This window comes from Rhizophagus irregularis, chromosome 9, assembly GCF_026210795.1.
Source record: "Rhizophagus irregularis chromosome 9, complete sequence".
Lineage (NCBI taxonomy): Eukaryota > Fungi > Glomeromycota > Glomeromycetes > Glomerales > Glomeraceae > Rhizophagus > Rhizophagus irregularis.
The window spans coordinates 5,039,701-5,053,904 of NC_089437.1; the positions used below are offsets into that span (position 1 = coordinate 5,039,701).

Sequence of the window (14,204 nt, forward strand, 5' to 3'; positions counted from 1 at the left end):
GCTCCCCTCCCAGTGCGCTTAACGCCACCGATGTCTTTTACTAATTCCTATAAATAATTTTAAACATCACTAAAACTCCCTCCCAATAAAGACCTCTGACAAGCCCAAATAGTAGAGTTTTTCCATAACTACTTTATTGGGATTTTTAATTATAAATGCTCCTTCGATAATTGCTCCTTAGTAGATAATTGAAACCAACTGGAAACTAAACTAAGCGGTCAACGGGTCAAGGTATATTCATTTGCTTGTTTCCCATTTCGTTTTATTTATTCTAATGCTTCTTTTCTTTTATTTTAGGTTCTTCGGCTCTCCCGGGTTTGCGATCAGGTATTTTCCTTTTTTTTCGTTTGTTTATTTCTTTGTTGTTCCATTTCGTTTTAATAATGCTTTCTTTTCTTTCTTTTTAGGTTCTTCGGCTCTCTCGAGTTTGTGATCAAGGTATTTTCCTTTTTTTTTCATTTGTTTGTTTCTTCGTTGCTCCATTTCGTTTTAATAATGCTTTCTTTTCTTTCTTTTTAGGTTCTTCGGCTCTCTCGGATTTGTGATCAAAGTATTTTCTTTTTTTCATTTGTTTGTTTCTTCGTTGCTCTATTTTGTTTTACTTTGTTCCTAAACTAATGCTTTAACTTTTTTTTCTTTTTAGGTTCTTCGGCTCTTTTCGGTTCTGCAGTCAAGGTATTTTCATTTTTTTCGTTTGTTTGTTTCTTCGTTTCTCCATTTCATTTTAATTTTGTTTCTAATGCTTTCTTTTCTTTTTTAGGTTCTTCGGCTCTCTCGGGTTTGCGATCAAAGTATTTTCTTTTTTTTTATTTGTTTGTTTCTTCGTTGCTCTATTTTGTTTACTTTTGTTCCTAAACTAATGCTTTCTTTTTTTTCTTTTTAGGTTCTTCGGCTCTTTTCGATTCTGCAGTCAAAGTATTTATTTCATTTTTTTGTTTCTTCGTTCCTCCATTTCGGTTTAATTTTGTTTCTAATGCTTTCTTTTCTTTCTTTTTAGGTTCTTCGGCTCTTTTGATTCTGCAGTCAAGGTATTTTCATTTTTTTTTCGTTTATTTGTTCCATTTTATTTATTTTGTCTCTGCTTTATATTTTAGGTTCTTCATATCTAATTATTTTTCATTTCATTTCATTTACAGTTCGTTTTATTTTGCCAACATTGGTTTTTGTTATTATTATTCATAATTCGGTTTATTATCATTATTAGCCTTATTATCATCGGTGTAGTGTATTATTTTAACAAAAATGATAATTTTTTTGGTATTTTGCACTACGGGAAATTTGTAATGTGAATTTTCAACGAAAATAATGAAATTTCTGTATTAGTCTAAAATCTTTTTTTGGTATTATGTTGCAAATTTTGGGAAATTTATTTGTTATATATCGTTATCTATCGTTATCATCGTTATCTTATCATTTTCATAAGACTATATATGGCTAATGGCGTTGACATCTCATCAATTTAAGTGTTGTATTATGTTACCAATCCTGTATATTTAATGTTTTTATACAATAAATCTTTTTTTTTGGAGGTATTTTATTTAAATAAATAGAATTTGCATTAATTTTTTTTTCATTCTTCTTATCCTTCTTACTAATGGAGTCCACTCACGAAATATTTTATCCTACAATTATAGAAGCCCATTCAATAAATTCATTATCTAAAGAATTTGAACAACTTAAAGCATTATATCAAAATGATGGTGAATTAGAAATTAATGACAAACCGGAATCCACTCCAATTCCTGATGAAAGTGATGCATATTCCGTAGATGAATTATCAGAAGATGAAGGAAATGAAATTTTAACTTCAGCTCAAAAAGAAAAATTTCAAAAATTATATGATATAATGGATGTTGATGATGATGATGAACAAAAAGAGCAAAGTAAAATGGAAAAGCTTTTAAATGAACAAGGATGAAAAGGCATTTAAGCTTATTCTTCATTCTGACTGTTGTAATAAAAAATGTTATACAACCAAAATCAATCATGATAATGCTCTTCTTTCTTTTCAAACAATAAAATCACTTCCAAAATCTGAGTTAAATATGTTTTTATTAGGATTACTCCACGCTATGAAACGTTCAGATCAAACCCATCATAGTAAAACTGAAAAAAAATATTTAACTATTAAATATATTTTTGATGAAATTGAAATTTGTGAAACAGCTTTTCTTCGTATTTATTCACTAAGTATAAAAAAATGGAAGATGATTCGAAGTCATTATCAAATAAATGGGTTTAAACCTATATTACATGGAAATAAAAGAAGAAAAAGTAGTCATGCTTTAACATTTGAAACAATTTTACATATACATACTTTTATTATTAATTATGCCAATATTCATGGATTACCTTCTCCAGGTATAATTTATTGATTTTTAATCAAATAACTTATTTTACTTAATAAATATATTAATAAGTTATTTAATTTTATAGGACGTAGTTTTCGTGATGATACAATGGCTATAATTTTTCTTCCAGTTAGTGATAGTTATATAGGATTATATCGACTGTATGAATCAAGTTTAGAAATTGATTCTGAACATTATATAAGTCGTTGGACCTTTTTAAGAGTTTGGAAAAAATATATTCCAGAAATTAAATTTTTATCTCCTAGAAGTGATTTGTGTTTTCATTGTAAAAATATGAGGTTCAATACACAATTTTGGAATCAAGATGAAAAGGATGATAAAGTAAAAGAATGGCATGAACATATTACATGGGCTAATCAAGAAAGAGATTATTATAGGTTAGTAACTTATTAATAATAAATTCTTTACAATTTTGTATATTAATTTATATTTTATATTTATTTAAGAAACTGTATAAAAATTCTAAAGATCAATTAACAAAAATTGATAAAGAATTAATAATACGTCCTGGAGTTTCAAATTCTTTAGAATTTGAAAATCATATTTCATGGGATTTTGCTGAAGGTGTTCACCTTCCCTACTCCTCACAACAAGAGGTAAAAGTTTAAATATTAAATAATTAAAAACTTAGCATTTTTATTATATATTAATATTATTAATATTTTTAGGGATCAATTTACTTTAAATCACCATGGAAAGTTTCTATTTTTGGAATTTGTGAAGAAGCCTTTCCCCAACAGGTATAGTTTAATTATATAAACTAAAAAAAAATATATAAAATTAAATTAATTAATAATAAAATTAATAATATATTTTATAGAAAAATTATTTAATACAAGAAAATGAAAATGTGGGAAAAGGTGCAGATGCTGTAATTTCTTTGGTCCATCATTATTTTAAAACCCATGGTCTTGGAGAAAAATACCTAATCGTTTATGCTGATAATTGTTCAGGTCAAAACAAAAATAATGCCATGATTCAATATTTAACATGGAGAGTAATGAATGGTTTACATGATCGGATTAAATACTGCTTTATGGTAGCTGGTCATACAAAGTTTTCTCCAGATGGATTTTTTGGATTAATTAAATTAAAAATGCGAGTTTCAGAAGTTCAAGATCTTTCTGATATGGTAGAAGTAGTTCATAATTCTACTACTGGAGGATTTAATACAGCACAAACAATTTATGGTTTAGGTGGAAATCAAAAAGTTCTTTTTTATAAATGAACTGAATTTTTAAATAAAGAATTTACTAAAATACCACAAATCCTTCAGCAGCATCATTTTGAAATTTCAAATGAAAAAAATGGAATAGTAAATGTTCAAACAAAAGTTGATGGAGAAAAAATAGAAATTTCAATTCTTAAAAAAAATATAACCCCTTTAATTAGTTTTCCAAATATATTGTTACCAAAGAAATTATCTGCAGAATGACAATGGTACTTATATGAGCAAATCCGTGAACATGTTACTCATCCAGATAAAAAAGATCAATATTGTTCAAAACCACTTATACCAAAACCTAGTAAAGACAAATCTGAAAATTAGATAGATATTTAAGACTGTTGCTAATTTGCATTCAGGGTGAAATCACCTAAGGGTGATTTCACTCATGATTAATTTATTAAATAAAATTCAATATTTCTCACTTCGTAATTTGCATATAAATCCCCTGTAAATTTTTTAAATTTTTTGATAGGAATTATAAAAAAAATGAGTCGCAACGATAAATAAAAGAGAATAAGTGAATGAAAAAGGAAAAAAGAATGAGGGTGAATGAAAAAAATAGGGAGAGTGAAAGGGAATGAAAGAAACGAAGGGGGAGCTAAGGAGGAACGAAATGGAGCAAAGGGAGTGAAAGAAACGAAAGGAACGAAAAAGAACAAGTGGGAATGAAAAAAAAAATGAAAAGAATGAAGGGGGACGAAATGTAGTAAAGGGGGAATAAAAAAATGAAAGGAACAAGGGTAGTGTAAAGAAATGAAAAAGATGAAGTGGGAATGGAAAAAAAAAATGAAAATAACGAAAGGTAGTGTAAAGGAACGAAAAAGATGAAGTGGGAATGGAATAAAAATGGAAGGAACGAAGAGTAGTGTAAAGGAATGAAAAAGACGAAATGGGAACGAAAAAAAAGAAAGGAACGGAAAAAACAAAGTGGAAACAAAAAAAATACGAAAGTAACAGGTGACCAAGTGAAAACCAAACCCATAAAATAAAAGAAGAAATAAAGTTAGTAGGGAACGGAAATTACATGTAATAAATAAACGAAAACAAAAAAAATAAAAAACATACCTTAGTAGTTGCAGAGAAGAACCGAAAGACCTAAAAAGAACGAAATACAAAATGTAAGAAACGAAATATAAGAATGAAATAAAAAAATAAGAAGAAACGGCCATGTAGTGCTGGACATACCCTAATTGCAAAACCGAAAGAGCCAAAGGACCTAAAAAAACGAAATAAAGTTAGTAGGAAACAAAATGCAAGAAGCAAAATGAAAAAAAAGACATACGATAAATTTTGTGGCCGAAAGTCGAAATGAGATTATATTAGTAGGAAAACAACATATAATCGATTTTTGATTAATATCTCATTGCAACCATCGTGTGTACTTGATAATACCCATCAGAGCCGAAGAACCTAAAAAGAAAAAAAAAGAAAGCATTAGAAACAAAATGGAGCAACGAAGAAACAAACAAACGAAAAATAATAAAAATACCTTCGACCGCAGAACTGAGAGAGAAGAACCTAAAAAGAAAGAAAATAAAGCATTAGAGACATAATTAAAACGAAATAGAGAAACAAACGAAAAAATGAAAATACCTTGACTGAACCAAAAAAGAGTCGAAGAACCTTAAAAGAAAAAAAAAGAAAGCATTAGAAATAAAATTAAAACGAAATAGAGAAATGAAGAACGAAAAAAAATGAAAATACCTTAACTGCAGAACCGAAAAGAGCCGAAGAACCCTAAAACGAAAAAAAGAAAGCATTAGTTTAGGAACAAAAGTAAACAAATAGAGCAACAAAGAAACAAACAAATAAAAAAAAGAAAATACTTTGATCGCAAACCCGAGAAATCAAGAACCTAAAAAGAAAGAAAAGAAAGCATTATTAGAAACAAAATTAAAACGAAAGGGAGAAACGAAGAAATAAAACAACCGAAAAAAAAATGAAAATACCTTGACCAATGACCACAGAACCGAAAAGAGCCGGAGAACCTGAAAAGAAAAAAAAGAAAGCATTAGAAACGAAATGGAGCAACAAAGAAACAAATAAACGAAAAATAATGAAAATACCTTGACCGCAGAACCAAGAAAGCCGAAGAACCTAAAAAGAAAGAAAAGAAAGCATTAGAATATATTTTTTTTATTCAGATTTTAAAATAAAGATGCGGTTACCAGTATTTATTCTAAAACTGTGTATAAATAAATAACTCATCAAATGATCAGATATAAAAACTGGATTTCGTCTTGTAATAAACTGGTTTTTGTCTTGTGATCCGAATATTTGGAATTTACGTCAGAAATCACAAAATCGCATTTATCTCAAAATGTATAAAATGTCGATTTGGTCCCTTTTCCCAGCACTCACCCCATATTACTCTGGTACTATGGATAACACTATCATATGGTTAAAACCAATCAAGATTCAACATTAAACCAAGATTAGAATCAGCCACTTCAGATCAAAAAAATTTTGATGAATTTTTATTGCTTGTTTCTTTAAATTTTTTCAGACCTGACCATCATAAATAGGGATGTCAAAAGTTCAGTTATAACCTAAACCGATCATAACAGGACCCCAAACAATACTAATACAACTCACATTTGAGGATATAATTTATTCTCTGGAAGGAATGGTCATCCTAAGAAGTAGTGCTCCAAAATGAGTCGAGTTGACTCACGAGTTGGTCAAGTCGAGTTGAAAATTACAATCAAATCGAATCGATTTGTGTTGAGTTAATAATTTAATAAAATCAAGTCAAGTCGAGTTAAGCCGAATTAAACATAATTCCGGCCAAATTTATGAAATTTCCTTTTTTGGAAATTATGTTACACAAAATCCGAGACGAAATTTTTTTGAAAATTACAAAAATGGAATTTTGTGGAACGGCTATCACCAAAAAAGGAAATGATCGGCATAGCAGAATGAAATCACGTGATTTAATTCGACTCGACTCGATTCGGTTTGATAGGCCAACTCGACTCAAATAAAGTCGAGTTTATATTTTTTATAATTTTAACTCGACTTGACTTGACTCGTTCAAAGCTCTACTAAGAAGAACCCTATCGCACATGTCACAACCCCTAAGGAGACAACACCATATAGGATACTGACATCAAACGGGATTGTATAGCACATCCTAAAACCATCTTGGACTAAGACCCAACTCCATATGGCCTTCCCTACTAACCATTCACCTACTGTAAGGTAGTCTCTAGCCAGTATATTTTTGTTAGAGTTCCTTAACTAATGGTATAGTAGTGGCTTTCGTGATATCAGGTAACTATCTAGAACATACCACCATCTTAGATACTAAAAGGCCACTACAGCCCGTGATTACTTACTACCGATGGTACAGTTGTGAACTCCTAGTAGTAGTTGTGAAGGTTCTCCAACACAGACCGTGACTACCAGGACAGGAAACCTCAAGGAATCTCTAGAATCACCTTTTACAGTAGTTACCATACTACCAAGGATCACCAACCAGGAGCTAAATATGGTGGGGAATCGAACCCCATACCTTATCCCAATACCATCTGTTCAGGAATATACAGGTTGGTCTAAACAGCATAGTGGACATGCTCATATCACCTTGCCGATCATTTGCTGATCACTAATTCCGGATTTTAAAAACTTATTGCAAAATCACAAATATTTTTCAAATTTTGTGGCAAAAAAATAATGGAAATCTAAGTAAAAACACTAAATTATCATATGACTTTAATTATGTAATTATTAGACAATTTTTAATAATATCATAAAAATATTATTTGTATATGGTAATTCACTAATTATTGCCGATCATCAGACAAAAATTAAAGTGCGAAGATAAATATGTGAGTGCGAAACTTAAGAATTTGCACAAATATTCTTTATATTATGTAGAATCTATAAAAAAAATAATGCAGTGATCTGATTCATAATGCAGGTTTTTTATTAGTAACATAATTAGTGAATAATTTCGTAAAATGAATAAATATATGCCAAATACTAATAAAATCTAATGAAATTTAATACACAATAAATTAAAACTAAATTTAAGTTATTTGTGAAATTTGAACATATTAATTATTATGTAAATTTTTTTAGCAACGGTATTTATATTATGTGATAATTGAAAAATGATCGGCAAATGATTGACAAATGATCAGTCAGTATTGTGATAAAATAGGGATGTCCGCTATGCTGGTCTAAACCTATTAGAAGTTAAACTACTATGAAGACATTGCAACCTGACTTTACCATCTAAGGTACCCATCTAGCATAACAAACCCCATGCAGTAAAGCATGCCACACCTTTAGTGGTATAATTCTTCTAAAGGCCGATGAAGATAATACACTTCCCTGATGGTATGCAAGCGATGCCAACCGACAGGACTCTGAACATACCAATGACCTCTTAGAAAATGTGGAAAGGATATCAAGACTCTTTATTAAAATATGTGGCCATTACCGTACATACTAATACACCAGGATGCAATCCAATCCAACTAATCCCTGTATCTTCATGCTATTAGTGGTAGCGTCCGCAGTAAAATTTGTTTATTTTTGTGATCGGCAGAATTGAACCTGTGACCTCACCATATTCTGGCTTAATGAGTATCTCAGTCATATACCACTGAGATAGAGTGATCAACTCTTACAACTCACATTTGATATGCTAACAGTGATTTTATTATAGTATTATTCGCACATTTACAAAGATAAGTAAAAATAAAATAAATAACCAACTAAAAACAAATAGTCACACAAATTTGTATAAATAGATAAGAAACTAATCTATAAAACCCAAATTTGTATATCCCAACTTTAAATCTACAAAAGCAAAGTTTCAGATCAACTACCTAAGTCCAATCCATCCTACCTACAATCCAGTAAGCCAAAACACTAAATCGGACGAAGCCTGTTTGACTTTTCAGAAAATCTGAAAGGTTGTTAAGCTAATCCATTCTTCAGAAATTAGCAAAATGTGTCCAAAAAAATACCAAGAAAGGACCATTTAGAAGCCTGAAGTGAGGAATGAGACTTGTTGGCTAGGAAGAAAGTCACCGAAGAAGTATCATAATGGAAATTCGTAAAATTGGAACTTTTGGTTATACGGAAAAGAGCGGGCATAATATCTAAAGCCTTATCTTTAAAAGATTTCATCTTACATCTAGGACGCCATAGTTGATGGTAAATTTCACGATGAAGCTTAAGAAAATTTTTTGAGATAATGTTACAGGCGGCACGTCAGAACAGGCCGAAGCTGGAAATAAGTAGAGATGTAAGGTCATATGGAATGAAGTCTCAGAGAAACTAAAGACCAGTAAAAGATGAACATTCAGAGTAATGTTGTAAGAACGAAAACCCAATAGAAGGAAGAGCTTTTAATTGTGCTAGAAGTGAATTCAAGTCCAAACGACTTTAGGAAAGGAGGAAGCTTTTTGAGCCAGACGGGTTAAAAACTGATCCATGAGTTCAAGCAGAATATTGCGGGAAAATATTGGAGAAGGAGTATTATTTTCTGAAAGCGGAAAGACTTCTGGAAAATAAGTAAAAAAATGTTCAAGAGTTTCCATGAAGATACCACAATTCGGGCATAGTGAATCATCCGCATATAAGTTCGGGTAGTGATGTCACAATCGGAATATCAAAGGAAGTTCATCAAACCACAATTTTAATTAAAAGCAGAATGATGTGGAGATACGTGAAATATCTAAAAAATGATGCAGCGTGTCTTGGAGAACGGCAAAGGTAAGATTCCAATCAATCGCAAAATACAAGGATCGTAAAGGAGCGAATCTAGAAAGACTTAGTAATTCAAAGAAGGCTTTCATGACCGAAATAGTTTACCAATAGGCAACTGGATCGATAGTAAGAGGAACATTATTACACAAAGAGGCGACAAGTACTCGACAAGTAAAGGTAATAGAATCTAATAAATTCCTAAAAGAAATAAAGAAATATCGGAAGATAAGGAATCAGCAAACGTCAGGCAACAAGAGAGATATGTATCAGTAAAGACATCCACTATTATTTGAAAGGAGCAATTAATATTCGACTCTAGTTTGCAACAATATATAGCCATCCAGAGAACATATAGAGGAAGACGAACATATCGTTCAGGGGAGGACTGGCAAAAAGTTGACAGGAAAGAGTCAAATGGGTGAATGGTATAAAATACAACAGAACTGTTACAGGGCAAAAGACGAAGAATGCGAAGTACAAGGCCTAATTCAGAGGCTTATGTAGAAAGAGGTCCATTGGTCCATGAAAGGACATCAGAGGCGAGAATGAGGTTGTCTCTCTTTGTAACCATTCACAAATGATTTTATCATCAGGCGCGGAATTAAAATGCCTTTTAGCATAGATGTAAATATGGTGATTCATTCTGATACATATATCCAGATCAGTATCAGGGAGAACATTGGGTAGTTGAGAAGAAACGTTAACTTTTGCAGGAAAATTATTGGAGAAAGTATTTACCAAGAATAATTCAGGAATGCACACACGGGAATAGCCTAATAAAATTTTAAAAAATGAACATATCAAAAAAGGAGAAAGAAATAAATTAATATTATTACAAGTAGAATCAATTCGTGAAGACTTGTGAAATAATTGTAAACATCTATAAGAAGGAAGAAAAGTTAAACAAGTTCGATGGAATAATTTAAATCTAACAGATCGCATTTGAAAAGGATCATCTACAATTAATGCATCATGCAAAGGACAACCATGACAAGGAGACAGGACGGATCGATTAGAGGAAGAAGTAACCTAATGTGAAAAGTATATTATACGAATGCCATGTACATTAACAGTATAAAAAGCACGTCCAAAAATTAGGGAATCTGAAGCATCTAATCCAACTATTCAATAATAACGATTATGGGCTTTCAAGTGAGAATATTCATCAATAACAGCTAAGGTGAAATCTTGCAATTTTAGCAATTGAGGAGGATAAATTAAAGGAATGTTCACAGCTGGTAAATAAGAAATTAAATTAGGTATACTAATAAAACGAGTGAACCAAGAAGAAGTTTTCCCAGTTTTAGGGACAAGGTTTATTCTTTTTAGATCCATCCAAGTAAAAACAAACTGATGAAACGGATCAATAAGTTGTAAAAGACACCAAAGTGGAGAAAACAGCCAAGTAGATTTTTTAGAATTCACAAGTTCAGACGATAAAGTGACCAAAGGAACGGAAGAGGTTGGTATTAAATCCAAACAGAAAGCAGGAGGAAGTTTGATATTCAGACCACTTTTAAAAAGAAGTCGTAAAGATTGGAAGATCCAATTATGAGAAAGAGACTTTCAGCTAGAATTCCATTGAAATATTATCCAGGGAGGAGGGCCATTTCAGGGCTGCTTAAAGAGTATGAAAGGTAATGGCTACCCAATTTGAATAATATGATCCAATGGTATACAAAGAAACCCAAGCTATAAGGCGAGAAGCAAGTCTCTGACAGAGATAGATATAGGGATTGGTGTTCTTAGTGAGCAGGTTCGATGAAAAAGCTAAAAAGGGAAAGGCAATGATTTGAATTAAAGTAGCTTCCAGTATATAGGTAACTTGTGATCTAAAATAGATCTTTGAAAAAATGACAGCAGAATGAAGGTAGGCAAGCTAGGAGGAAGTCAGTATCTTAAAACGGACTGTTTGAACGAAAGTGCGGTATATATCTTTAATTTGAGAAACTACAAAAGAAGGGGAACCTTGAAGATTGAACTAAACTCTAAGAAATCGGAACAAAAAGGAAAGCTTTAAAGGAATTAATTGAAGATTCACATTAGCCACCAAGGCTGGAAGTTCTGAAGAAAGCAAAAATGTAATCGGGAAAGGATTGGACAAAAAGCAAACTAGTTCATATTTTGAAAAATTTGCAGTAATATTATTGAGAAAATAAAAACCCTAGCAATGGATAAAAGGTATTAAAGTCCATCCAACGAGGCAGAGAGAAGTGTAGAATCATTCATGTAGGTAAGTTGTATAATCGGAACTATAGGGTCCATTTGTTTATTATTATTAAGGGCAAGTATATCCTTAGATATATTAGAGGATCAAAGGTAAGGAGAAATGGTAGAATCTGATAATTCTGTAAGCAATAGATCAAAATATATGGTCCATAAAAGTGGAGAAATAACTTCTCTTTGATCAATTTTTATGAGAACATTATATGGCGAGGTTAAGCCATATGGCGTAAAAATGCGATTTTTCCTATTGGTAAATAAACTAATGATAAAATTAGATAAATTTTCAGAAAACCGTAAATGGTTAAAAGCTAATCGCAGCATTCGTAAATCAATAGAATCGAATGCCTTGGAAATATCTTGACTTAAAATCCATAATTCTTGCATGAAATGAGAAAGTTTATGACTTTTAATAATACCATCTAAGACATTAATTGGAGTGTTAACTGAGGAACCAGGTAATCCAGCAAAATTATTGCCTTAAAGTACATGATACGAGAATAAAATATTGGAAAGTCTATTATTCACGACTTTGACCAGTAATTTCTGAGCAGTTTTCAAAAGAATAACACTAGTTGAAAAAGGAATATTTGGTCTTAGTAAAATTCGGCCTATATTCGACTAAAATTAAAAATTTGACCTTAATTAGCAATGATTTACGATTAAACATTAGTTGAATAACCAACCATGCTGGTTGAATAGCCACATCACACGTTACACATATTAAAAGTTTAAAAAAGAATCTTATGCATTCTTTTTTAAACTTTTATTATTTCTTTTCCTCATCCTTTGGCTCTATAGGCGTGGAAAAAAACAAAAAAAAATTATTTTATTTTTTTTTTTAAAATTTTAATGTGGCTCTTTCCCTTTTCGTAGTAATTCTATGGGAATGCCAGTCAAAACCACGTACCGGACTTTGGATAATAAGGTAAATGGGAAGGGGAAGTCTTTTTTTTTACTTTAGAACCATTTTTTTTTACTTTAGAAACATTTTAACATTTCTTTTTTTTCTTTTTCTTGCAGGTATTGCCAGATGAAATTAATGAATTTCATGATAATAAAAAAACTAAGATTCGTAAGTAGAATCTTAGTAGTTTTTTTAATATTATGGAACGGTTACTAACCATTTTTGTTTTTTTTATAGGTTTCAGGAAAACGAAGGGAAAGGGTAAGATGAAGGGAAAAAGGTAAAATGAAAGGGAAAAGGTAAAATGAAGGGGAAAGAGAAAATGAAAGGAAAGGGTAAAATAAAAGGAAAAGGGAAAACGAAGGGAAAGAGAAAATGAAAGGAAAGGGTAAAACAAAAGAGAAAAATGAAAGTGAATGGGAACGGAAAAAGAAGTACTTTTTTAAGATTCGTATTATATTACGAATCTTAAATTTTTTTTTTCTTTTTTATTATTATAGAACGGTTTACTAACCGTTTCTTTCTTTTTCTTATAGGTTCGGGTGGATTTCCGACGAATAGAAAACCAAGATTCGTAAGTAAGTACAAATCTTAGTTTGATTTTTTTTCTTTTTTTTTAAAATATTATGAACGGTTACTAATAACCGTTCTTTTCTATTTTTTAAGTTTCGGGTGGGCTTTTGAAGAAGGAAAACCAAGAAATTAAGATTCATAAGTAAATACGAATCTTGGTTTAATTTTTTTTTTTAAAAAAAAATATTACGAACGGTTACTAATAACCATTTTTTTCTATTTTTTAGGTTTCAGATGGGCTTCCGATCTTTGGAAAAGTGGAACCAAGATTCATAAGTAAATACGAATCTTGGTTTAATTTTTTTTTTAAAAAAAAAAAATATTACGAACAGTTACTAATAACCATTCTTTTCTATTTTTTAGGTTCTGGATAGGCTTCTGAAGTATAGAAAAATCAAGTTTCATATGCACGAAACTTGGTTTATTTTTTTTATTTTTTAATTTAATATGAATAGTTACTAACCGTTCTTTTTTTACTTTTTTTTTAGATTCAGCTGTTCGGGTGGGCTTCCGAAGTATAGAAACTTCAAAGATTCGTAAGTATGAATTCTTTGGAGTTTTTTTTTTATATTTTTAACATAAACGGTTAATACTAACTGTTCTTTTTTATTTTTTTTTAGGCTTGACTCTCAGGTGACTTCTGAAGAATGGAAAAAACCAAGTTTCATAAGTTCAAAATTTGGTTATTTTTTTTTGTTTATTTTTTTTATTTTTAATATTATGAACGGTTATTAATAACCGTTCTTTTTCTTTTTTTGGGATCAGATGTTCTAAAGCTGAAGAATGGGAAAATTCCAAGATTCGTAAAAATCTTGGATTTTTTTTTATTTTTTTTTAAAAAAATATTACGAATAGTTACTAATAACTGTTCTTTTCTATTTTTAGAATCTGGTGGATTTCCGAAGAAAGGAAAATCAAGAAACCAAGATTCGTAAGTAAATACGAATCTTGGTTTAATTTTTTTTGTTTTTTATTTAATATATGAACGGTTCTAACTGTTCTTTTCTTTTTTTTAGGATCTGGCAGGCTTCTGAAGAACAGAAAACCAAAAAACCAAGATTCGTAAGTAAGTACGAATCTTGGTTTTTTTTTTGTTTTTTTTAATATATGAATGGTTTACTAATAACCGTTCTTTTCTTTTTTTTAGTATCGGGTAGACTTCTGAAAAATGAAAACC

General features: G+C 30.5%; 5 protein-coding genes across 5 annotated transcripts; 3 read left to right on the forward strand and 2 right to left on the reverse strand.

Moving 5' to 3' along the window:
• Positions 1 to 274: 274 nt before the first annotated feature.
• OCT59_030151 (uncharacterized protein) lies at positions 275 to 1,015 on the forward strand (the record flags this gene model as incomplete). The annotated part of the gene is made up of 7 exons (XM_066146472.1): positions 275 to 327; positions 408 to 438; positions 520 to 550; positions 644 to 675; positions 761 to 791; positions 884 to 915; positions 998 to 1,015. The coding sequence occupies 7 exons, from the start codon at positions 275 to 277 to the stop codon at positions 1,013 to 1,015; spliced, it is 228 nt and encodes a 75-aa protein (XP_065995113.1).
• A 579-nt stretch (positions 1,016 to 1,594) lies between these two features.
• Positions 1,595 to 1,918, forward strand: OCT59_030152 (uncharacterized protein; the record flags this gene model as incomplete). The annotated part of the gene is made up of 1 exon (XM_066146473.1): positions 1,595 to 1,918. The coding sequence occupies one exon, from the start codon at positions 1,595 to 1,597 to the stop codon at positions 1,916 to 1,918; it is 324 nt and encodes a 107-aa protein (XP_065995114.1).
• A 127-nt stretch (positions 1,919 to 2,045) lies between these two features.
• Positions 2,046 to 3,600, forward strand: OCT59_030153 (uncharacterized protein; the record flags this gene model as incomplete). Its single annotated transcript, XM_066146474.1, has 5 exons — positions 2,046 to 2,361; positions 2,437 to 2,753; positions 2,819 to 2,968; positions 3,041 to 3,112; positions 3,193 to 3,600. 5 exons carry the CDS (start codon positions 2,046 to 2,048, stop codon positions 3,598 to 3,600), a joined length of 1,263 nt encoding a protein of 420 aa, XP_065995115.1.
• A 456-nt stretch (positions 3,601 to 4,056) lies between these two features.
• OCT59_030154 (uncharacterized protein) lies at positions 4,057 to 5,966 on the reverse strand (the record flags this gene model as incomplete). Its single annotated transcript, XM_066146475.1, has 11 exons — positions 4,057 to 4,198; positions 4,666 to 4,695; positions 4,786 to 4,816; positions 4,993 to 5,010; positions 5,090 to 5,118; positions 5,194 to 5,223; positions 5,305 to 5,337; positions 5,427 to 5,455; positions 5,550 to 5,588; positions 5,667 to 5,697; positions 5,962 to 5,966. 11 exons carry the CDS (start codon positions 5,964 to 5,966, stop codon positions 4,057 to 4,059), a joined length of 417 nt encoding a protein of 138 aa, XP_065995116.1.
• A 3,841-nt stretch (positions 5,967 to 9,807) lies between these two features.
• OCT59_030155 (uncharacterized protein) lies at positions 9,808 to 10,266 on the reverse strand (the record flags this gene model as incomplete). The annotated part of the gene is made up of 1 exon (XM_066146476.1): positions 9,808 to 10,266. The coding sequence occupies one exon, from the start codon at positions 10,264 to 10,266 to the stop codon at positions 9,808 to 9,810; it is 459 nt and encodes a 152-aa protein (XP_065995117.1).
• Positions 10,267 to 14,204: the final 3,938 nt, after the last annotated feature.